Here is a 26,477-nt window from a genome sequence, read left to right on the forward strand (position 1 = left end):
GACGTCCCCCTGTCTAGCAAACCTAGCTTCTCTTCGAATGGTATCTACCACCCATGGGTCCTTGAACGAGATTAGGATGCAATCTCCCTCCAAATCCTTAGTACCATGGCCCACCCAGTCCACTCTCCTTATAAATAATATTTCAGTAGGTGAGGAGGGGGGTAAAGGTCGGTTTTTATTTAACCAAAAGATCACTTTGTTGCGAAGGTCCCTGTGCGACTCCTTACTACCAGGTTTTAAAGGAGCTACACCTGTTAGTACTATTGTGTAGCGAGTTGCCTCCGCGGGTAGATCAGCGCGTGGGGTGGTGAACCTTTTGTGCTTCTCCACCCTTTGGTTGGTATTACTGCGCTGGCTAGCTATATCTCCCTGGGGTGGAAGACGGGGGAGGGCGGGATTGGGTTTTGCTTGTGGGGATGGCCTAGTGCTTTGGAGTCTACAAGAATTATGTTTTTCAGTGACCTTCGTCTTAGAGGCATGTGTTAGGGAACTCACAGATGGCTTAGAAGATGTAACTTTTGACTCCCCCCCCCCCTGTGGTCATATTGGTATCTACCCCAGTTGTTTTGTTGTGGGCAGGGTTGCCAGTAGGAATATTATTTATACTTGAGGTCTTCGGGGCTGTTTGCGTTTTAATAACTCCCACGGAACTGGTGCCGGTTAATTTTTGTAACATGGCCTGGTTTGAGTTCACTACAACCTCCATACTGTCTATTTTAGAGGTCATTAACCTGGTCCGTTCCAGGACGGGTAGTAGTAGGGTTTTAAACATGGCCTCCATTTTAACTAGCAAGATCTCGTCACTGTTAAGGCACATTGGACAGGGGTTCGAAGAGCCCAAGGTGGTAAGGGAGGGGCACAACACATTAGGAAATACAGAAGGAATTTGGGTGTGTAAAGGATGCCCAGGGCCCTGGCTTCCATTGAGTGTTGTGTCTTTTGTTTTTGGAATCTTACATTCTCTCCCCTCCGAGACACTCGAGTCTTGTTTTCTCTTTCTAGAGGTAATGTCTATACTTGGGGGGTCTGTGGTAACAACGGTGTTGGAGACATTTAGGGGTAAATAACCAGATATCTGACTAGGTTCAGGTTCCACACTAACCTGTGAATCATCCCCCGTACTAGCTTGGGAGTCATCCATACTGTACGCATCTTCCTCCAAAATGCGAACAGTTGGGCTCTCCCCCACGCTATCTAAATGAACAATAGGTTCAGTGGTAATCGATTGTACACAATTGAATGCAGCATGTGCTACGGGGCTGGTGGTGGTGGCTAGTCCGCCCAGCGACGAGCGCTTTCCGCTAACAAGGTCAAGCGAGAGTCTTTTTTTTCCGCCATGGCAATTTCCTTCTCCAGTATCCCCGTGGCCCGTGTAATGAAAGCATCCAACGGGCCTGATACAACTCCCTTGGTGGTTTGGATTTGGACTGTACGTTCTTTACCTGACCTTAAGGGCATGATGGAATGTCGATTGAATACAAAACCACAATATCAGTTAATGTTACTTATGTCCGTCCCCGCAGTACCAAGTACCAAGTGGTTGTAAAATGAGGTAGACCGCCTACCTTAGGTAAGTCAAAATGGCTAGAGTGGGTGGGCCCGGGCCGGTCTCTGCTGTACTCGAACGGCCTCAAACGGCCCGCTCTTTGCCCGGTCTTTGCCCCGGCCTTAGTCCCGCGCGCGTCCCGCGTGCGCGTGGCTGTTACCCGTTATCAAGGGGAGGAGCAGGAGGGGGCGGGAAGAGGACCAGCCTCTGACCGTGTGAGTGGGGCAGATGGACACCAGCGAGATCAAGGGTCCTCCAATGGCCAGGCGAGGTCCAGTAACAGTGTCCCCAGCAAGGTTCTCAAATCACGAGCGGCGCCCGCGAAGCGGGGGCCACGAGGCGTGGTGTAGTGGCCTGAAAAAAGCAATGTGGCAAACTCTGCTGCAGCAACAGTCCCGATTAAGGCGCTGGAAGGCTCCCAGTCGGCACACGCTCCAGAAGGTTTTATCAGTTGGAGGGGGCGGGAAGAGGACCAGCTGCGGCCGATCACCGCCGCTGAGCAGGCTGGTCCTCTCAGTCCCGCCTCTGACAGTGTGAGTGGGGCAGATGGACACCAGCGAGATCAAGGGTCCTCCAATGGCCAGGCGAGGTCCAGTAACAGTGTCCCCAGCAAGGTTCTCAATCGACGAGCGGCGCCCGCAAAGCGGGGGCCGCGAGGCGTGGTGTAGTGGCCGGAAAAAAGCAATGTGGCAAACTCTGCTGCAGCAACAGTCCCGATTAAGGCGCTGCCACCCAATATTGCAGCCAATCACACCGCCAGGCACTGCAAGTTCCATGCCATGAGCAGGTGCAGAGATGATATGTCAAGGAAGTCTCTCACCTTAATGGCGGACATACAGCCCCAATATCAGCCCCAGGGGTGGAACAGGTAGGCCATCTGCAGACCCGACACCAGCACACTCAAGGGGGCCCACAGGCTCACAACTGCTTCCTCACTACACCCTGCAGTCAGGCCCAGACACCTTGGGGAAAGCCGAAGCATGGGCTGCATCCCCAGAGCTTTCGTATGCGAGCAACAGGGGTTCCGATGTACCGCCTAATCCTGGCCGGAGGGACACCTCCTCCACCCAACCTGGCCTGCAACTTCCTGCCCAGACCAGGGGATCGGGGCTCCAAGCCCCGTGGAGTCAACACCAAAAGTCGCTGTCTAACAACAGTCCCCCTAGATGGCGGCATCACTCTCCAGTGGGCAGGCTACATCTGGGTGGCCACAGCAGGACAGTCTCCGGCCATGCCCCAGCAGGTGTCTAAGCTCAAGCAAAGGGCCTGATGCACTTCCAAGATTGTCCCCTGGCCCTCAACAGCCCCTTGCCCCTGCCTGTGCTTGGTTTCAGGATGGCAAACCCAGGCCTTTCTGGCTCCTAGGCCTCGCTGTTTCTGGTCTGCAATTCGCCCCCAGGGGCCCAGGGCACTCACAAGAGGCAGCAGGCTGTTGTGTTTATTATACGTGTGTCCCCTGTAGGACACCATACCTGGTGTACTCGCAAGTGTCCCTGCGAGGACACCGTTCCAGCAGTGAGGTGACCAGCTGATAACTGTCAGATGTGACAGTTACCAGCTGATCGCCGAGCTGACTGCAGCTTCGCTCCATGTTGTCGGAGCATGCATGTTGGTCTAAATAAAGAAGTTAAGAATTCATGTATCCTGGTATTACTTAACAATACTGGCGATGAGGGGCCAACACGTACGAACCCACTGAGAAGATAAAAACAGTCAAAAGAAGAAAATCGATTCTGATAAGAAAAAAGAAGAAACAGGCTAAATAAAAAAACAAGGAAAAAGATCAAGCGCTTATATGGTAGAGCGTCAAGCTGAAAATCGGACAAAACTGAGGTAAAAGGAGCCGAAAATACTGTGAGTGAACTGACGCGTCGGCTGGTGTGTGAAAACTGAGGCACAGGAGATAAATGTTTATGCGGTTATCTGCGGCGAAAATGAATGAAAAGCAGAATTAAGCCTCACATGGTGAATGAAAAGAATTGAACGCTAAAACGAATGTGAGTGAAGTAACGTTCAACTGCCAAGCAAACGGACTAAACAAATGGCCGTATGCAGTGAACTGACAAGGAGCAGCTGAAGGGAATCGGAGCCGGCTATCACTTCATCGCGTCAACACGTAATTGATGTCGGCGGCCATTTTGGGTGTACCTAAACAAATTGGTAAAAGCGGTCTAGTTAACAAGAAAAAAATGAGGAGGTAAACGCAGAGCGCTAACGCGAGGCGAAAAACGCTCATCTCTGAAGAAGGAAGAGGTGTACCAGTGGATCGGCGCAATACTAGATCTAGAGGAAAAACGGTACAATTATAATAACTAAAAAAGGAAAATAATAAATACATAGACACTTGCAGCAAATAATAATTACAGTGACTATAACATTGGTAATTAGAAATCGCTCATGGGACTTTAGCAGACCAACCTAGCAACAGAAAAAAAGGTCATACAGGTGCAGTAGTGGAAACACATTGAAAGGTCATAACTTTTAAAAGTCAATATACCAAACCTCCAGAATGAGTGACTTAGCAACCGGTTGCATTTGGAATCTGTCACCCCCTGAGTCATTTCTATGTGCTGGTAGTGTACCAGTTCTAAAGTGGGAAGAGTGGAGGGACTATTTCCTCAACTATATTTCCACAATTGAAGAGGATGCAGAATTAAAACCAGAAAAAAAGTACAAGATGTTAATGCACAACTTAGGAGGTAAGGCACATGGGATGAGCCTAACCTCCTACGCGGACGACACACAATTAGTGCTGGCTATAAGGGGTGATGGCGAGGAAGTAGCTAAAACATTCCAGAGAGGACTGACAGAACTAGGGGAATGGATGGCAGCAAATTGCCTAAAACTAAACTCGGAAAAAACCGAAGTTATGATTTTTGGGCAACTCTCACCAGAATGGCCTACCTCGTGGTGGCCCCAAACCTTTGGTGCCCCCCTAATCCAGTGACCAAAGTAAGGAACTTAGGAATAATCTTTGACAATCATCTTAATTTTATGGACCATGCCAGCAAAGTGGCCTCAGCGGCCCACCATAAACTGCGCATGATCCGAAAGATAAGTCCCTATCTTCCTACCACCGCCATTAAAACTCTGGTGAGTTCTTTAGTCTTGACATCCTTAGACTATTGCAATGGGCTCTTTATCAACGCCCAAGTGAGAGTCCTAAAAAAACTGCAGACTATACAGAACGCAGCAGCACGTCTCATTCTGGGAATTCCAAAATTTGCTCCTCTATCCAACGCCATTCCCAAACTACACTGGTTGACGATTCAGAATAGAGCCAGATTCAAATCCCAGTGCATTGTGTACAAAGTCCTAAACAAACAGGGTCCACAGTTCCTTAAAGACCACCTACGACCGTACCAACCCACACGCCAACTGCGCTCTACCAACAGTAACCAACTTATGGTACCTCGAACTAAAACTGTGATGTGGGGAGACCGACGGTTTGTAGTGGCGGCTTCCAAACTTTGGAATACTTTACCCCATGACATTAGGGCATGTCCCACGCTACTCCAATTTCGCAAAAAATTAAAAACTTGGCTGTTTAATAAATAAATTACTGAATGACTCCAGGTATAGAATAATCATCAGAGCAAGGCAGTTTCAACCAGCCGGCAAATTATTCAGCGCCAAGACACCCCAGGGTATATGCTGCGCTTTACAAATGCCAATAAATAAATAAATAAATAAATAAATAAACTTAGGTGCAGGAGGAATAAAGGTTTATAATTCCATAAACAAGAAAACAAGGGGTGTGTCAGGTCCAATGGTCCTCGGGATCTCACGATGCTCTATGGGGTCCACCTCTCGACAGCCCCTGGGTCTGAATGTGAACAGACACACAGGAATGATCGAGCGAGGGATTTTCAGGAGGGAAAGTAAGGGAGCAGCTGGGAGGGGAAGCTGAAACGAGAACAAGGCACCATGAGACAAGCACAGACTATAAGTACAACTCACTGCTACGTAACCCATTACCCCCACCCTAGTGTGAAGTGAAGGCGGTATACCTGGAAAGGAATAAATGGATGGCTTTGCCTGACAATCAGAAAAGTTGAACTTGTAGCTCAATCTAAAACACAAGAACCCTGTGGTCAGTTTTTTCTCTGTGGTGTTTTAGTGCACTAATCACAACAGTATTAATTCACATACCAACATAAATGTCTAGTATGGCTTCAACAGGGGTCAGTATGGTAGGTAGCCAGCCAGGCGAAGCTCATAAGCCCCTGTTGCACAAAATAAAGAAATGAAGACAATAGTTATTGTCTAATACACCGGAATGTAACGCCTGGTTACTTCACCAGACATACACACGATACTGCATGAAAAGAGTAACACAAATAGTTCTGGATCCTTACGTAAATATATATTCTGAAGCCTTAAAAAGCTGAATATGTCTTTAGTTTGACAATACTCCCAACGTAAATAAGGCACTTCTTGGCAATCAGAGTCACCTGCAGGTAAATCCAAAAGTCCCTTTTTCCGAAGTGAACTTAGGCAAAAGGAATAACGAGTGACACGAACAGTTGCTCCGTGAATCAGGAAGCCAGTCTTTCACCAGAGCATAGGAGGGAAGTTCCCCGATCACCGATGATCACCCGGTAATCCACACAACATGAAATAAACAGAAGAAGCCGCTAAGCAAACGGCTGACCTCAGGGATGTTCGAAAACAGGAGCCTCAGCCGAGGACTCCCCAGGAATGGAAGGCGCCGCAAGGCGCAACCCACCTGCAGAAGCAGAACGCTCCGAATGTACTCACCAGCCGGATCATAGAACAAACACCAAAAAGGATACGCTGGTAACGCTCGGAACAGCCTACCGTCACACAACCAGAATCAACGGCGAGCGCTGTTGTTCCTCCACCGGTAATGTTACTTGCGCGTGTGACGTCATCCCCACGGGCGTCGCGCGCGATGACCCTGGAAACATGGGAAGTGTAGTTTTAGGTTACAGCAATGCGTCTCAAGGCAGGGTTCGAGACTAGACCCCGCCGTGAGACCTGACAGGGTGTGAATGATGGTGATGTATTCTCCAACCCAATAGATGACCTAAGCACATACTATAAACCAACAGTTTGTGTTGGGGTAGACAGATACAAATTTTTCCACAGGAAACAAGGGAAGGAGGAGACAATAGATGACTATGTATCTGCCCTGAAAGACCTAGCAATTAACTGTCATTTCGGAGGTCTGTACGATGAACTAATAAGGGATCAAATAGTAATGCAAGGGTCAAATGAAAACATCCAAGATAACCTTTGGGCGAAGGGTGAGTACCCATTGCAGAACATAATAGACATAGCTAGGAAGGCTGGAATCACTGGACGATGTGCTGAAGCTGTGTTGAAGGATGATAAAATGAAAAAAGAAAGTGACCATGTCAGCAAGGTGTCTGATCATAAGGGGTGGAAGGACAGCAAGCAAGCTGTAAGAAAGAAAGATGCTTTCCAACCCGAAAGAAGGCAAGTGAAATGGGGAAAAGGGTATTGTTACCGATGCCTAAGCACTGCACACATGGCGTATGATTTTAGATGCCCGGCCCGCGAAGCGAAATGCACATTCCGTGGCATGATTGGACATTTTAAAAAGGCATGTAATAGAAGAAAACCACGACATGTAAAGGCAGTGGTAGAAGATGAGGACAAGTTTGATGAAGACACGGATGAAGACATCAACATGTACATCCTCAACATAGACGACGAAGAAGAGGAAGTAAAAGAAACTGGAAAAGGAGCTAAGACTAAAAAACCTATGTGTACTATGACCATTGGGTGTGAGGAAATAAACATAACAGCAGATTCCGGATCACCTTACACTATTGTGAACGAAAAGGTCTGGGAAACAAAATTTAAGGAAGTAATCGGTCACAGACTTAATAAACCAGACATTATCATTAAATCATTCAACGAGAAATCCATTGAAGTATTGGGGTACAGGAGACTCAGGTTCCTATTCAAGAGCAGAGAGGCACGGTGTAAACTGTATATATCAAAAGTAGGACCATCTGTACTTGGATGGATGGACCAAGGTAGTCTGGGAATCAAGCTGGATCCTAACAGCCATGAACCTGTGCTTAGCATGTCAGACACCGACGACTACGCAGGCCAGATACTGGCGAAATTTCCTACGGTGTTCAGTGGGAATATTGGAGTACTTAAGGGATATCAGCATACAATACAATTGAAACCTATCAGCACTCCCACAGTGCATAAAGCGCGGAACATACCTTTTGCAATAAAGGAAGAAGTTAAAAATCAACTTGAGAAAATGCTGGTATTTAGATGGTATAATAGAAAGGGTGGAGGCTTCAGAGTGGGTTGCACCACTTGTCGTAGCGAAACGCCCCAATGGGAAACTAAGACTTTGCATTGATCTCCGCGATCATAATTAAAACATCATTGTAGAGCAATACCCACTCCCCAAAATAAACGAGATGTTGTCCACCACCAAGGGAGTAAAGTGGTTTACCACCATCGACCTAAAATCTGCGTACCATCAGGTCCAGCTACACCGGGACGGCAAATCTTTAACTACCTTTGTCACACCATTCGGTTATTTCAGGTTCACTCGCGTTCCTTTTGGGTTAGCTTCAGCTGCTGCAATGTTTCAAAGACTGATGACTAACATTTTTGAGGGCGTCACTGGGATACTGTTATTCCAGGACGACATACTGGTAATGGGTAAGCCAAGAGAGGAACATGACAGGCGAGTTGAGCAAGTCCTGGACTTATTGAACAAAAAAGGGTCTAATGGCTGAGCATTCCAAATGCAAATTTGCGGGCAAAACTGTCAACTATCTGGGACATCAGATAACAGGCGATGGCATCAGTCCCAAAAATGAACTAATTCAAGCTATCAAGGAGGCGCCTGTACCCACCAACAGGGATGAGGTGAGGTCATTCCTCGGACTAGTAGAGTACTACTCAAAGTTTATCAAGAACTTCTCAACGAAAACATACGCCTTAAGGCAACAGCTGAAAATGAAAAACAAATTAGAGTGGATGGACGAATGTGAGCAAGCATTCCAAGACTTGAAATGCAATATGTGCAAAGCATTACCTTTGCAGGGATTTTATCCTACCCTGGATAACTATGTGACGACAGACGCCAGCAACAAGGGCATTGGAGCAGTCCTACTCCTAACACAGAAAGATGCCAAAAGGGACAAAATATACGATCGCATTTGCTTCACGCTCCCTTACTCCAGCCGAAGACAAATATTCAGTAATTGAACGAAAAGCACTGGCCTGTGTTTGGGCCCTTGAACATTTTAGACAGTATTTGTGGGGTAGGAAGATAGACCTGTGCACAGACCACAAACCTTTAACAAAAGTGCTTACTACAAAAGGCCTACACACAGCCTCACCACGCCTAGCGAGAATTTCTGTGCGACTGTTTGATTACATGTACGACATACAATATGTCCCCGGCGTAAGGAATGTGGTTGCTGATTTTCTAAGTAGGATGCCTATCAAGACCAACGATGTCACAAGAACAAACTAAATAGATGACTCATGCATAGCGAATGTATGGGAAAATTCCAGAAGAATAACGAAGAAAGAATGGTTGGAGGGACAAATGAAGGACAAAGACATAGGTATGGTAGTCCAGATGGTCAAAGAAGGTTGGACCAGCAAGAATAAACTAAAAGATGAAATGAAACCCTTCTGGGAAGTGAAAGATGAACTGTCCATAGAAGATGGACTACTTATGAGAAGCGGAAGATTTGTACCGCCGATGAATATCCGGGAGAAAATACTGGAAGTATGCTATGAGGGAAAGCTGGGCATCGCGAAAAGTAAGAACAGGGTGAAAAACATGTATTGGTGGCCAGGTATCAGCCGAGACGTTGAAAGATATGTGAGGAACTATAAGTTATGCGTGGAGGCTGACAAAACTCAAGTAACTTACAGACCTCCCCGGCAGCCAATACAGAGCCCATCCATGCCTTGGGAAAGAATTGGAGTAGACATTATGGGACCGGTGTCTGATGAGAATGAACTGCAATACATAATTGTTATAATTGGCCACTACACTAAATGGCCTGAAGTGAGAATTACCAGAAAGGCAGACTCTCAGCACTTGGTCCAATTCTTGGAAGACACTTTCACACGCGAAGGTTTACCGAAAAAAGTAGTAAGCGATAATGGCGCACAGTTCACCTCAGACCTGTTCAAGGATGACATGGAAAGGCTCCACATTGAACACAAGACTACCTCAATATACCACCCAGCCGGCAACGGAGCAGTAGAAAGATTTAACAGAGTACTAAAAGGCATCACACAGATTTCCACCTCAAATCAACTGGACTGGAAGAAAGAAATAATGAAAACAGTGTGGGCATACAGAATAACGCCATGTGAGTCTACTGGCCACAGCCCATTCGAACATATGCGCAGACGGACTCCACTTACAAAGGACAATGTGGGTTGGGTTAAGGCAGCCCGCAGAGTACACTGGTCTTCGGAGCTGGTGGAAGAAAAACTGGCTCAAGCACAATCTAGAAGCAAGAATTACTACGACAAAAAACATGGGTGCAATAAGGTGGAAATCAAGGCAGGGGATGTGGTGAAGGTAAGAAGGAGCGGACACGTCGGCAAGGGTCAAGAGAGACACACTAAACCTCTTACCGTTCATAAGGTGTACTGCAATTCCGCACTCCCGAGTGATGGGAAGGTCTGGCATTTCTCTGCACTGTCGGCCCACAAACATCCCGGGAACGATAGAGTGGACAACACACTTTTGGATGCCACTGCGGAGCAATCCAGTACGCTGAGGGGAAGTGTGGCAAGACTATATTTTTCTGACACTGAGTCTGACATTGAATTTCCTGCAACACCAGGGTGTAGAGGTGATGATGGTATGCACGTGGACACTCAACCAGAGGAGTTCAAGTTCAAGTTCAGTAATTTGTATAGCGCACTACTCACCCAGAGGGTCTCAAGGCGCTTGAGGGGGGGGTGGGTGCATTACTTATCAAATAGCCAGGTCTTTAGCAGCTTTCTGAAGGAGAGGTGGTTCTGTGTAAGGCAGAGGTGAGTGGGGAGAGAATTCCAGGTTTTGGCCGCTAAGTTGGAAAAAGATCTTCCTCCCATGGTGGATCTGTTGATGCGCGGAATTGCGGCGAGGGCTTGATTGGATGAACGTAGTTGGCGGGTAGGTGTGTAGAAGGACAGTTGTTTGTTGAGGCATTCGGGTCCTAGGTCGTAGAGGGCCTTGTGTGTGTGTGTGAGGAGACAGAAGGTTATTCTCTTGTTGACGGGGAGCCAGTGGAGATCTTTCAGGTGACCGGAAATTTGAGCTTGAACGGGGATGTCCAGTATGAGTCTGGCTGAGGCGTTTTGGATGCGTTGGAGTTTTTTCTGTAGTTTGGCTGTGGTTCCGGCGTAAAGGGTGTTTCCATAATCTAGTCGGCTAGTGACTAGTGCGTGGGTGACTGTCTTTCTTGTTTCGGTGGGGATCCAGTGGAAGATTTTTTTGAGCATGCGTAGGATGTTGAAGCATGATGATGAAACGGCGTTGACTTGTCCGGTCATCGAGAGGGAGGAGTCTAGGATGAATCCCAGGTTCCGTGCATGATCTGTAGGTATGGGTGCTGTGCCCAGAGCCGGTGGCCACCATGAGTCGTCCCATGCAGAGGGGGACGATCCAAAGATGAGGACTTCCGTTTTGTCCGAGTTTAGTTTTAAACGGCTGTTCTTCATCCATTCGGCTACTTCTTTCATTCCTTCGTGTAGATTGGATTTGGAGGTGTTAGGGTCTTTGGTGAGGGAGAGGATTAGCTGGGTGTTGTCAGCGTAGGAGATGATGTTGAGGTTGTGTTGTCGAGCGATGGATGCGAGGGGACTCATGTACACGTTGAAGAGGGTGGGACTGAGTGATGATCCTTGTGGTACGCCACAGATGACTTCGGTGGCCTCTGATTTGAATGGGGAGAGGCTGACTCTCTGGGTTCTTCCGGCGAGGAACGAGAAGATCCAGTCCAACGCTTTTCCTTGTATTCCGACACTGCTGAGTCGTTGTATGAGGGTGTTATGACAGACTGTGTCGAAGGCGGCGGAGAGGTCAAGTAGGATGAGGGCAACTGTTTCACCGTTGTCCAGTAACGTTCGGATGTCGTCTGTAGCAGCGATGAGGGCGGTTTTGGTGCTGTGTTTGGCTTGAAAGCCGGACTGTGAGGGGTCGAGTGAATTGTTGGATTCAAGGAAGGCGGCGAGCTGACTATTGATGGCTTTCTGGATGACTTTGGCCGGAAGGGGAGGAGTGAGATGGGGCGGTAGTTCTTAAGTTCAGAGGGGTCCGCTGTGGGTTTCTTTAGAAGAGCGCTCAGTTCGGCATGTTTCCAGCTTTCTGGGAAGGTAGCGGAGTTGAAGGAGCAGTTGATGACATCGCGGAGATGGGGTGCGATGATGGAGTCAGCTTTGTTGAAGATGTGGTGGGGGCATGGGTCAGTTGGTGAACCTGAGTGGATGGAGTTCATCAGATGGATGGTGTCTTCAGTAGTGATTGGGTTCCAGGCGCAAAGGTTGTGAGAGTGCTGTTTGGTTCGGAGGTGGGTGGAGTGGGTTGTTCTTCGGACAGGTTTTCAAAGCTGTTATGAATATCGGCGATTTTGTTGTGGAAGAAAGAGGATAGAGAGTCGCAGAGGTCTTGGGAGGGAGTAATGTCGTTGGTGCCGGTGGTGGGGTTGGTAAATTCTTTGACGATGTTGAATAGTTCCTTGCTGTTGTGGGCGTTGTTGTTGAGTCGATCCTTGAATGCTGATTTCTTGGTGGATCGGATCAATTGGTGGTGTTTGCGGGTGGCATCTTTGAGGGTGTTCAGGATGTTAGTGGTTGGGTTTTTTCTCCAGGTTTTCTCTAGGGTACAACATAACTTCTTGGATTTCTTAAGGTCATCGTTGAACCAGGGGGCGTTTTTGCTACCTTGTTTGATCTGGTGGTTTTTCAAGGGTGCTAATTCATCAGCACTGTGGGTGATCCATTGTATGAGTTTGGTGGCAGCTTGGTTTGGGTCCAATGGAATGGCAGGAGGGTTTTGGTTAAGCGATGTGGTGAGTTGGTTGGTGGTGATTTTGTTCCAGTTTCTTCGAGGAATAGGTTGTGGTGGGATGTGGGTCGTGGACTTTTTGTAGCTGAAGTGAACGCAGCTGTGGTCGTCCTATGGAGAGCGGTGGTGTGATCGAAGGAGATGTGTTTGCTGGAGGTGAAGATAGGGTCGAGCGTGTGTCCGGCTAAGTGGGTGGGGGTGTCAACAAGTTGTTTGAATCCGAGATTGGCCAGGTTGTCCAGAAGGGTGGTGGTGTTGCTGTCGTTATTCTTTTCCAGGTGGAAGTTGAGGTCTCCCAGTAGAATGTAGTTCTCGGAGGTGAGGGCATGTGGGCTGATGAAGTCAGTGATGTCTTCTTTGAATTGTGTGCGGGTTCCTGGTGGTCTATAGATGAGGGTGCCTCTAAGTGTGGTCCTGGGGTCGGTGTGGATCTGGAAGTGAAGGTGTTCGGCTGACGCGAGGTTATCGTCGGAGCTGGTCAAGATTCGGATGGTGTTTTTATGGGCGATGGCGATGCCTCCTCCTATTTGGTTGGTGCGGTCTTTTCGGATGATCTTGTAGGCATCCGGGATGCCTATGGCGATGTCGGGCGCTGATGAGGCGTTCATCCAAGTTTCTGTAAGGAAGACGACGTATGGCGATGTAGTGTCGAGTTGGTCCCAGAGTTCAGTGGCGTGTTTGTGGACCGAGCGGGTGTTCAGCAGGATGCACTTCAGGTGGTTAGAGTCGGAGCTGTGTTTGGAGGAGGCGAATTTGGTGTGGGTTCTGATGCAGGCGAACTTGCAGGAGTGGCAGGTGAATGGTCCGTGGGTGTGACCTGGGGTAGCTTGGTAGCATTGTGGTATGCGGGTGGAATGGGTTTTGCGGGGGCCAGGGTGTCTGGCGCTGGGCGCGGTCCAGGCGCGGACGGGCGTAGACGGGCTTACCTTTGGGGCACCTTCAGCGCGCATGGGGCGCGACCGCTGCGCGTGAATGCTGCGCGCAAAAGCATCTGTCATATGTAGGTGCTGGAGGGGGGAGGGGCGAGGGAGGAGCAGCTGGGAGGCGGGAGCGGGGCAGAGGTCCGGGCAGGGCGGCACAACAACAAAGCACAAAATGACAGCAGGCCAAAATCGAAACTGGATTGGGGGCACAACCTGAAATGGACGCTATGCACTGCTGAAGCTATACAACCAAAGGTAGTCAAGCACAATACAATTTCACTGGCTGCGCGCTTTCTGAGTATAGCGCGACGATAATTATTTTAGCTAAACAGCAGACAGGCACCAATGCGCCTTAACGAGCTCAAGCGCTACGATGGATCAATTAAAGCAGACAGGCAACAATAAGAGGGAGCAATGTGAGTGAGCGCTGCGATATTACCACAGAAATAGCGCTATGGTGATTTCCTTAAAAGCACACAGGCAGCAGTTAAGTGGGAGCAGTGCGAGTAAGTGCTACGATACCACCAATGCAAAAGCGCTACGGTGAATTAATTACAAGCAGGCAGGCAAGCAGAGTACAAAATGATGAAGGAGCAATGAGAGTGAGCGCTACGATACCACGACAGGCAGTGCGGGGAGCTGCGTTGGGAGCGACCGCAGCTGAAGGCTTCAGGGCAGTCATCGGCCGGTCTCTTCATCCAGACCTGCAGGCGCAAGGCGCAGGCTTCCTGCCATTCCGGTCTGTGACCTGGCACGACCGGTGGACACAAGCAGGGCCGGGAGACTGCTGGGACCGCCAGCTAAACTTAAAGACTATATATGTGGATAGCGGAGCCTTATGCTCCCTACCCGTTCTTATTGGTTTCATTACTCCCCGAAGGAGGGGGATGTGTTGTGTTTATTATACGTGTGCCCCCTGTAGGACACCATACCTGGTGGGCTGGCAAGTGTCCCTGCGAGGACACCGTCCCAGCAGTGAGGTCACCAGCTGATAACTATCAGATGTGACAGTTACCAGCTGATCGCCGAGCTGACTGCAGCTTCGCTCCATGTTGTCGGAGCATGCATGTTGGTCTAAATAAAGAAGTTAAGAATTCATGTATCCTGGTATTACTTAACACAGGCAACTAGCAGCTGGTGAACACTTGGGCCACTATCCCCGCCCAGGTCCCGATGCCATCGGATAAGTGTAGGCCGGCCGCAGGGACACCGAGACACAATGAGGTGCGCTCTATTCCATCGCCAGCCAAAGTCTCAATTTTGTATCTTGGTTAGAAATTGGTTTAATGGTTCTGGAAGCTAACTGATTCAAATTGCTTAAACCACAGGAAACAGATTTTTGACAGATAACCTTTCGCAATGCTATTGAAATTGATTCAGTAATACTTGATGCTAACTGATTCAAATTGCTTCGATCACAAGTAAAAGTGTTCTGGCAGATGCTGTTTTGTTATTCTATAGGACTTGATGTGACTTAATTGTGGCTAATACACTTGTAAATATTACACAGGAACCTTTCTATTTCTTCGTTCCTAAGGCTCAAAACAAATACACCAAGGTCAGTTTGTTGGATCATTGAGTCAATTACCCCAGACCAACAAATTGATTCATAATAGTTTTATTGTATAGGGAGTAATCATGCCTCTGATCAACCATCTGCTTGTTAGCAAAATCACTTATGTCTGGAGTTTTATGAATGAAGCCCGCAGGTAAGGCACTAATCCTTGTATATACCAGTAATGCCCCTCTGAGACAGGGAAAAACATGCCTGACCACATAACGTTTTTGCTGTATATAGGGACCCTCTCCCCCGGAGACCACTCCACCCTGTTTTCCATGGTGTGGCTCATCAATGAAAGCACGTCATGACTGGTCCATTCTTTTGTGTAATTGTGTGAACCTTACCCTAAAAGCCCAGCATAGGCTTAACTTCCTGGATCACTGTGAAACAGTTACTAGCAGAGTTTTTAACCACCTGGTTTTGTTTATACCGTCTCAGTCTCAGCCTTCTTGCTGCTAGTAAGATTTCGAATAGAGTTTATTGAAGGCGTTTCTAACATTCCTTCTGTTCAGTTCTGCATTGTAGGTATGCACTCCTAAACTTTGATGCTTTGCCAAGGATGCTAGCATGGTACACATTCATTTTCTTTTTGCCCTTTTTGAAGTGTTTGGGGGACTGTAGACAAAGCTGGATACCGCAGCCAAGAGAGGGGGCCCAGTCTCTTCCAAGCTCCATCGGGTGCAGATGTGTCCCTCGCTGTGGGTGTCACAGAGCGGGACAGAGCACAACAGTTAGCAGGCGCCCTTCCTCCTGTCAGTAGGCTGCTGGGGGATGTAGTCTCAACTCACCAGTAACAATGTGGCCAGAAACAAGTTCTGGGCTGCTGGTATCCCCGAATGTTAGCTAGCACCCCTCCTTCTGTCTGTCGGAGCATGGGGAAATAGTACCACGCTAGCCACACCAATGTGGCCAGAAACGCTTTCCACATTACGGATGTCCTAGAGCGCTTCACAGGACAAGAGTTAGCTGGCACCACTCCTCCTGTGTGTGGGCTGATGGGTAATGTAGTCCCACTGCAACAGCAACAATGCTGCCAGAAATGCATCCCCTGGATCATTGTCAATTTACTTGTGCCCTTCCAGAACTCACTTTCAGGGCCCTACTTTTGTATCACGCACTCTATGAGAATGCGTGGAATGCTTAAGTATATTTGACTTCCTCCTACATGCTGCATGTTACTCTTACTTTCCAATGTACTTGTCCCCTTTATTCCCTTTGTGGTGTGGTTCTCCCCACATTACTTTCTTGCCTTAGTCCTTTGCCCCCTGCTTTCCACATTGCTCTCTCTCTCCCTCCCTCTCACACATTTGCTTTGCATTGCCCCCCACCTATGGTTTCTGTGTTGCTTCCCCCAACTACACCCTATTTATCTTCCTCAACTCGCTCTAAAAGTAAAAGAAAACTATCACATATATATTTCTGTTTTTTGTGATTCAACTTTGATTAGTAAATAAAAAAAAACAAGGCGATTGTAATTTTGTCGGCGCATTCGTGTTCTGCTTGCCTTCAAAATAAGTTGAGCTACAGAATTACAGACTTTTCAAAATATTCTTCCTTAGCCATGTTGAAAAGTATGTGGGATGCTCTGTAGATTTGTTGAAACAGCTTGCAAAGCAGATAGTTCCCAAAGGCGGGACCTATTGGCTTTCCCAAAGCTTGTTGCTATGTTATCTACATGCCAAATATTTATCATACAATGTTGCTTGCCCCCTTTCAGTTAGAGGTAAGAGGTATTTATCTAAAATGATTAATACCGTTTTTGAAAACTGAAATGGTATTTTATGCAAATGAAGTTGCCATTTTTGTTCTTTCTTTAACTGTTTATTTTACATTGTCTTTTAGAAAGATATTGACTGTCTGGCTCCTATTGCGAAAGCTATAACTCAAACTTTGGTAAGTGTATCTTTGTCAAATCCATAATGTAGTCATTCATCTCTATTTAATCTAAGACCCTGGTCTGTTCTCATGCACATGGTATTTTTTCGATAAATAGTGTAGTTTGTGTATGGCCTGCTTGATCTGCAAATGCCACTGCCAGAACAGGGAGCTGATGTGTTCTATCCTGGCAGTGCATTTGTGCATTATATACTTCACCCTCTCTCACTGGGTCTTCAAGGATCAGAGGGAATCAATGAAAGTGTGGCTGCTATAAAACTGCTCTCCTCTGTTACCATTTCTCACTTAGCTACCCATAGACGACTAACGGCACTGCACTGTGAAGTCAACACCTTGTGCTTGAAAACATGACAATCTTTTTGACTAACCAGCAAATTAAATTACGCTATGAGATGTACATTCATGGTGATCTATAATCTTCCCCTATTTTGAAAATATCTCCGTGGTCTCTAAGGACTTAAGGTAAGTGATAGATGGTAGAAAAGTGCAAGACTACCTTTATAGAGTTCAACTCATTTCCACAGCCTTGTTGGATACCATGGAAGCATGAATCTCTGCCACCCTCTGTTTCTGCTCAATGTCGGAAGAGGGCTGTATGGAAGCATGGAGAAGGAATACCATTAGAATAATTTATTAATACTCTACTTTATTTCAGGCAAGACAGAGCTCACAATTACAAGCACCCCCAGCTTTTGGCATTGAAGAGAATACAAGCTTAATCAGCAAGTAAAGTAAAACATATGCATTTGAATATCTCCTCCCACTCCCCAGACAAATAACTCTTTTCCTTTTGGTTAGAAAGCCCCCCCCCTCCATTACATTTAGCAGTATGCCTGCTTTGCCTCTGTTAAGCCCAAGAGCCCCTTTCTGTATCTCTATTATCTCCGATTCTTCAGTTTTTTGTTCCCTGTACCCCTGATCTCTCACCCGTTGGACTAGTGCTGCAACCTGTGCTCCCAGTATATGTTTATTAACAAGATCAATGTCTTAGTTTTAGAATAAACTTTTAAAAAGCAGATTTTGTACTTCTTTTTGTTAGCACAATTCATACCCAGAAAGCCCTCCTCATGTGGTGTTCTTTCAACCCAACCTCAGGCTCCCTTCTTTTTGTTTGAATTTTCACATACTAAACTAGTATCTCCGTCACTTCAATTATGACAATATCTGTCTCCACGAAGGGAAAATGGAGCTCATCTTTTACAAATACATCACTTTAAAACATGCTTGGACTAACCAATTTGTTGTCACTGACCAAAACACGCACTCTGTACATTTCCTTTCTTGCAATATTGATAACCAATGTCTTCTCAGTCACTCTCCAAAACAATCTCAGTATTAGCTGTTTCAAGATTATTGGTGCACCTATTTAACAAGTTCTATATCTCAAATAGCCCATATTTAATCTCATTAGCCAGTTTCAGTCCCGTCTACTGTATCCATTCGTTTTAACCTAGATGTAGAGCTACCCAACAACAACTGTATTTTTTCTTTTCACTGTAATTCCACATCTTCAAGGTACCACATTGTCTCTTTCCCGTAATTCATTTTGCCTGCATGTTCCGATGACCACCTAATAATCACATGGTCATATATACATATTTCCACCTTTCCCTTGCTAGTAGACGTCTTCTCTAGTCAATGACGGAAAATAATAATCAGATAAACACCGAGGTGGGAAAGTACTCATCCCTATCATTATTTTCCCCTTCATACACTACTAAATCTTATGCTTCTTACTGACCAAACCAAACATGCAGGCAAAGCGCTTTCACCTATCGGATTTAGAACCTGAGGTACTTAAGCCTTAAGCTAAGCATTATGATATTAGTTTCCTTGACTTCCTTAGCCCTGAGTAGACATTTAATTGTATTGGCTGAAACATGCCAACCTTTCTTGTTGGAAGGAGTCCAGTGTAAGTTTGATTTACATTCGAATAGCAATAGGAGGAACTTGTAGTTTCATTTGGACTCTTGTTTAGTTAAGATATTCGGTTTTATAAATGCTTCCTGGGCATTATATCCTCATAGGCATGCACTATATGGTCAGCCTTTGGTTAGTGTGTTTAGGGTGCTGAATAGTACATACTTTTTTATAGTTCTACTTTTCTCTTTCCTGCTGGAATAATAGACTGAATCGGCTATTCACAAAGGTAGTTTCATTTGTGAGTAAGATATATGAGTAATTTTACTGGCACAATTTTGAGAAACTTTTCTACTTTTAGATATTCACAAAACTCTAGTGTGAAACAGTGGCTGCTTTGGCATATGGAGCACAGCCCCATCAACTCATATAAACAATAACGGTGAAGTTGCCTCTCACAGCAAAAGGAAAACATTAAGACAGACCTGTTACTTTGAATTCTTTCATTTCTGTTGTCTCTGTGCTGACAGTATTAAGGGTCATCAGCAAAGGGAAAGAAATATCAATATAGTAATCTGATTTGAGAAACATGCTACATTTGAGCTCCCCTCAAACATTCACAAGCCATTGACATGCTATGCATGTTGAAATCAGTGCAGCATGCCTGAAGATAGAGACCGGCTCAGGAGGTGATGCTTTTTAGGTAGCACTCTATCAGAAGACAGGTTGGAATGGGTTGAAGCAATGTCAGTCCCATTCCTATACTAAATTCTTATTGGGCTTTGAACAGACCCATTTTCACTTGGGCTTGTTGTGCATTGCCCCCTAGATTCCAGCAGTGAATATCCATGGAGTGCATGTTCTGCAGTAAAGGTAAACAGTACAAGTCGCTCAACAATAAGAGATGTGAAGGAATGGCAAACATATTATAGCACAAACACTACTGTGGTTAAGGTGATTTAATGATTCTTCTCTGTGGGTTAAAGTTGGTATCTGCTAACACCTTACACATGCAGGAGGCAGGAGCACTGCCTCCATACCAGTTAGCAAAGGAGGGAAGAAAAGCCTACACAAATGATTCCATCTGTTGGCAAACTTCTAATTGAAGTGTAATTCTTTAATTTGAGGTGGGAAAACCACCTCATTAACAGAGAGAGCCAGGCCAAGGGTTGGCTAAGGCTGTGACAGCCTGTGTGAGAAGTTGGCCTGGCATGCTGACCACTATTCTAGTGGGCACCTTGCACCAGTCCAAACGACCCTTATGATGGTAGGTTTAAAGACAACTTATATAGAAGCTATCCTAGTGGTAGCTGTTGAAAGCAGCCTTCAGGCTAAGTCTTTGAGGAATGTAAAGCAGTTTGTTTTACCAGTCTATAATCTCATAAATGACCGAATGAAAGGAGAACCACACCAGGTATATATATAAAATATATGTATTTATTCTAAACACATCCCCCTCGTCTCTTTATGAGGCTAGAGGCAAAAGTACATCAGTTAAACTTATTTAGCACACAGTAAAGTAGCACAATATAAGGTCAGCCCTAGGGGCCTCACAAACCATATACTAAGAAAGTGGTATAAGAACCACAACTGACATAGATACAAGGCCTAGAACCTTTAGAACCGCTGGGGCCACCAGGAACCACCCAAGGTAGTGACACAGGGGACCCACGGGGGACGTGTGCAGTGTCTAAACACAGCCACAAATCACCATTAACTTCTATGGGGAAAGTTGCGGTTGGAAAATTACAAAGGAAGGACACTTAGAAGAGGACTTGGAGAAAACCCCTTTAGAACTAGGCAGTTCTAGATTCAATACCCACGGGAGCACCGGAGTACTCAAGTTACCTCACCCAGGGAAGGCGGGTGCATAGGTGTCCTTTGATGTCAGGTTTCGTTGTCGTTTTCAATGCTGAGCTGCTGAGAAGTCCTGCAGGCAACCAAGTGGAAAGTGTCTGGATGGATCCAAGCCTGGATCAAAGTCGAGAAGAACCTGAAAGCAGAGGGTACAGAGTCTGGGTCAATAGCTAGTGACTAGGAAGGCGAGGAGAAGATGCCAACCAATGTCAGGTGATTTCAGGTGAAGAAGGTGAAGCTTGGCTCTTCAGCCATGAGCACCAGGAGGCGTCGACGATGACCAGGAGTTGGATTCGAGCTGTCACATGTAGGATGTCAAGTGCTGCGGTGTCGTATTCTGGATGGAACCCAACAATCATTGGCAACAGCAACCCATGCAGAAAGCAAAGATTGGCCTAGGTGCGGACCAGCAAGGTCCGAGGGACTCACCCTTCGAAAGGGAGCCAGGGCTCATCTTGAGCAACCAGGAAAGCCCAAGAAAGAGAAGAGTTACCTCCGTGGGGACCCACCAGTTGATGGACAAGGGATCGCAAAGGGGCCTCAAGCAGAACTGCTAGAAGAAAGCCCACAGAACACTCGTAAAGTGTAGGAACACCATCTTCGGTGCAGATGGTGCTCAGGGCTTGGACTACAAGCAGCCCAATGCACAACTTCAGGAAAGCTCAGGAAGTAGGTGCACTAGCAAATGAGCACCGTGTCCAGGACTTCCAGTCCCAGGTCTCTCATGATGGCTGTGGGTCTCAGCTTTGCTGTGATATCGTATCGGCCTTAGAAAAGTCTGGAAGTCTGGGTCCTGTGTCACAAATATGTTGGGATCCGGCAGGAGCCTTGGAAATGCAAACGGGCAAGATGCGTCTTTGGTGCATGTTTGAACAGAGGAGTCACTCCTTGACCCCAAGGGAGAATATTCAGTTTTCTAGTCAAAATACAGTGTCGAAGTTCCAGGATATATGTTGCAGAGTTTCGTTCAGGGTAATCTAAAGTCCTAAGGACAAGGTTCCTATACTTATACTAAGTTTATGGGTTGGCCTTACTCCAGGGTCCCACCTATGGAAGGACCCAGGGTGGGGGTGGTTACATCCCTTTCGCTTTGTACAGTTTTGAGCCAGAGCAGGGGTCAAGTGCCCCTGCAACCGGTTTGAAATGGGGAATGCACAGGGACACCAAGTGAGCCCCCAAACACTGTCTGAAAAGCATTCTCTGAATGCACCCACCCAGCCCCAATACACTAAAGCCTGTCTGGGAGGTGGTTACACCTCCCTGTGACAGGAAACCTATTGTTCAGGCCTCCCCTGCCAGAGTTTCTTCCAGCAGCAGGAGGTCAGACCCGTGTCTGTGTTTGCAGCATCCATTTTGTGATACTGGGGCTCTTTTAAACTATTACTAGTTAAGTAAGTGTGTACATGTCTTCTCCCTCTAGAAAGGTGTAATTTTACCCCCACCGCCAGGACTGGTGGGGGTTAGGATTCCAAAGTGTTTGCCACCAAACACGACATGTTTCTATGCGGTCATTCCAAAGTTAGCATTTACCGTGAGGTTATAATGCACTTAAGAGTATATGGTCTGGCTGTATCACAGAACAGCTACAACAAAGTGATTCCAAAAGCTGCAGAGGGGTTCTGCTCATTCATGGACACCCTCTCACACAAAAACCAAGCACTCTGCCTTTAGGAATGATAAGGCCTGCCATAGTAGTGACTTATACGTTTATATGTGTCAGTGATATAAGGTAGATGTAGGTAGCCTATATCTTTGTAAGGGGTACATGCACCACCTTACCCAGGCTGCAGTAGCAGACCTGTGGTGCCATTTTGAAATGCTTCCCAGGGGTGACATAATACATGTTTCCGCCCCTGTTAGGCCTCTGGGGTACCTATGCCCTTAGTACCTAGTGTACGGTATACTAGGGACTCACAATGGTAACCCAGTAACCAATCTGGAGTGTACCTAAGTTCTTGCAATCAATTTAGAGAGGAAGCAGCTAGGCGGGGGTCCTGGTTAGCAGGGCCACAGCCAGACTAAAGTAAAAAAAATGTGAAACAACAGCAAAAAGTGGAGGGTAACCATAGTAAGCAGATCCTACTCTCCTACACCCCCCCAACACAGGGACATTAATCTAACCTTGACCAGTTGAGTCTTCATGTTATAAGTGGAAATACCTGGAGAGTCTATCTGCATTGGCATGGTTACTCCCAGGTCAGTGTTCCACTGTATAGTCCATCACCTGTAAGGAAATGGACCACCCTAAAAGTTTGGGGTTTTCACCCTTCATCTGTTTTAGCCATTAAAGGGGCTTATGGTCAGTCTGAACAGTGAAGTGAGTACCAAACATGTATGGCCTTAGCTTCTTCAGAGCCGAAAGCACAGCAAAGGCGTCCCTCTCAATAGCTGACCAAAATTTCTCTCTAGGGGCCAGCCTTCTGCTAATAAAAGATACTGGCTGGTCCTGACCTTCATCATTCAATTGTGATAGCACAGCCCAGCACCCAACTCAGATGCATCTGTTTGGACAATGAATTCTCTGGAGTTACGACTTTGCAGAATTTGTGCAGTGCACTTGGCCTGCTTCCGATCATCAAATGCCTTCTGACAGCTAACCGTCCACTGAACTTTTTTGGGGCATTTTCTTAGAAGTTAAGTCCTTCAGGGGTGTCACAATGGAGCCATACCCCTTGACAAATCTCCTGTAGTACCCAGTAAGGTCCAAGAAGTCTCTGACCTGAGTATGGGTAGTGGGAACAACATATTACATGATGGTCTGGATTTTGCTCTGCAATGGTTGAACCTGGCCTCCACCTACAAGGTGGCCCAAGTACAAAACCTGGCTCTGCCCTATCTGGCACTTAGTAGCCTTGATAGTTAGGCCTGCTTTTTGAAGGGCCTCCAAAACATTTCTCAGGTGGACCAGGTGATCCTCTCAGGTGGAGCTAAAGACAGCAATATCATCTAGATATGCTGCACTATAGTCTTCCAGGCCTGTTAGAACTTTTTTCACCATCCTTTGAAAAGTGGCAGGTACATTCTTCAAACCAAAGGGCTTTACCACAAATTGATCGTGCCCACTAGGGGTAGAAAATGCTGTCTTTGGCTTTGCATCATCAGCTAATCTGATCTGCCAGTAGCCAGCTGTAAGATCAAATGTGCTAAGAAATTTGACTGAGGCCAACATGTCTATAAGCTCATCTGCTCTTGGAATTGGATGGGCATCAGTCCTAGTGACTGCATTGAGACCTCTGTAGTCAACACACCACCTCATCTCTCTCTTACCACCCTGGATGTGAGGTTTTGGTACCAAGACCACTGGACTAGCCAAAGGGCTATCTGAGGGTTCAATAACTCCCAAATCCAACATTTTCTGGACTTCAGTCCTGATACAGTCCCTGACATGATCAGGTTGCCTGTAAATCTTATTTTTAACAGGCAGACTGTCCCCAGTGCCCACATCATGAGTGCACCAGGTCATCTGACATGGAGTCAGAAAAAACATATGTCTGAACTGATTGAGAACATGTCTGCAATCAGTTTGGTGCTGGTCAGTGACTCTGCCCGCCAAGGCTACTCCAGCTACCGACCCATCATCAGGGTTCTGTGAGAGCAGGTCAGCGAGAGGGTCACTCTCCTCCTCCTGTCCCTCATCAGTAGCCAGGAGCAAGCCCATGTCTGCCCTGTCAACATATGGTTTCAGCCTGTTGAAATGAAGCACCCTATGGGGGCTCCTGGGAGTTCCAAGATCTACCATATAGGTAACCTTTCTCTTCTGTTCAACAATAGTGTGGGGTCCACTCCACTTGTCTTGGAGAGCTGCTGGGGCACAAGCTCCAACACCCACACTTTCTGTGCTGGCTGGTAAACAGTCAATACAGCCTTTTGATCATTACAGGCTTTCTGTAATTCCTGGCTAGCCTCAAGGTTTTTAGTTGCCTTTTTCATATACTCAGCCATCCTGGAGCGGAGACCAAGTACATAGTTCACTATGTCCTGTTTAGGTGGTTTGAGAGGTAACTCCCATCCCTCCTTCACCGGACACAATGGGCCTCTTACAGGATCCCCAAATAGAAGTTCAAAAGGGCTGTAGTCAACCTCCTTCTGAGGAACCTCCCTGTATGCAAATGAAAGGCAGGGTAGTAGGATGTCCCATCTCCACCTAAGCTTTTCTGGGAGTCCCTTGATCACACCCCTCCCTAGGAGAAATTAACAACTGTCAGGGCATGGTTGGTCCTGACATTGCTAACATTGGTCACTTGTTAAAGTTCACCAAGTATGATTTGTCCAGGGTCCACAAGGTCTTGTGTCACCATAGTGACACTTGCCCCAGTATCCCTGTAGGCCAAAGCCTCTTTTTCATTTATTAAAGGCTGTTGTCTGTACTTGCCCAAGTTACTGGGACTCACAGAGGAGGACATATCCATGCCTCAATCACAGAGTGGGCTAAAGAACGGTGATGGATCAAACCCAGATCTTTTGACTGGGTGTGAGGGTTTGATTGGTTCAGATGCTCTGTCCATCACCACCCCCTTTTGAACCGCTTTGGCCGCCATAAGTGTGGCAGGGTATGCTCAGACGTGAGTCCCTTGCTCATTTTGCCACTGGATTTAAGCAAGCTGGGCTGAAGACGGCTGGAATGCCAGAAACCGGTCCTCAGAAGCTTGTTTCCGGTCCGGGGAAGGCATGCCTTGGCAGTTCGGGCTGGACTGTTCCCATGAGGCACAGGGTCAGACTGATTTGCATATAGCCATGTCTGAACTGGGGTGGCAGAGTGGGCTAAAGAACGGTGATGGATCAAACCCAGATCTTTTGACTGGGTGTGAGTGTTCGATTGGTTCAAATGCTCCTTCCATCACCACCCCCTTTTGAACGGCTTTGGCCGCCATAAGTGTGGCAGGGTATGCTCAGACGTGAGTCCCTTGCTCACTTTGCCACTGGATTCAAGCAAGCCGGGCTGAAGACGGCTGGAATGCCAGAAACCGGTCCTCGGAAGCTTGTTTCCGGTCCATGGAAGGCATGGCTTGGCAGTTCGGGCTGGACTGTTCCCATGAGGCACAGGGTCAGACTGATTTGCATATAGCCATGTCTGAACTGGGGTGGCAGAATAGGCTAAAGAACGGTGATGGATCAAACCCAGATCTTTTGACTGGGTGTGAGTGTTCGATTGGTTCAGATGCTCCGTCCATCACCACCCCCTTTTGAACCTCCATCACAGATCAGCACAGCCTGAGTTGGTACTCTGACTAGGCCAGAGCCCATCTCAGCACCCAGGGTTAACCCTACTACACCCTTTTGCTGAGTACCACCACCAGGAGCTGAACTAGGGGGAACAGTTGCCTTAGGGGCAATGGTGGCTGGAGTTGCATCTTTCTTAGTGCAATCACTAGTCCAATGGCTATTCTGTTTACAGATTTTACACCATGGTTTCTTTTGGCCCTTATTTTTCTTTGAAGATTGGGAATCACCACCAGTAGGAGATTTTTGGGAACCGTGTGAAGACTTCTGGTCTTCACCCTTCTCCCCACCCTTATTAGGATCTTGCTTCTTCAGGTCACCACCTTGGTTCTGTACCTTCTGTATCACCCTGGTTCTGACCCATTTGTCTGCCTTCTTTCCCAATTCTTGGGGAGAGGTCAGATCAGAGTCTACCAGGTGCTGATGCAAGAGCTGATTCTGACCGTTATTAAGGATTTGCTCCCTCATGATCAAATTATACAATCCTGTATAATCACACACTTTACTGCCCAGTAACCAGCCCTCCAGGACCTTAGGAGCTCAATCAACAAAGTCAACCCGGTC

General features: G+C 46.9%; 1 protein-coding gene across 1 annotated transcript in view; it reads left to right on the forward strand.

Moving 5' to 3' along the window:
• LOC147703273 (uncharacterized) overlaps positions 1 to 26,477 on the forward strand; it is a 155,636-nt gene that overhangs the window by 111,645 nt on the left and 17,514 nt on the right. Inside the window, exon 5 of the mRNA XM_086929484.1 lies at positions 16,923 to 16,973. Within this exon, the coding sequence (XP_086785610.1) occupies positions 16,923 to 16,973 (51 nt within the window). The remainder of the gene's footprint in view (positions 1 to 16,922; positions 16,974 to 26,477) is intronic.

The sequence above is a fragment of the Lissotriton vulgaris genome, chromosome 7 (genome assembly GCF_964263255.1).
Source record: "Lissotriton vulgaris chromosome 7, aLisVul1.2, whole genome shotgun sequence".
NCBI lineage: Eukaryota > Metazoa > Chordata > Amphibia > Caudata > Salamandridae > Lissotriton > Lissotriton vulgaris.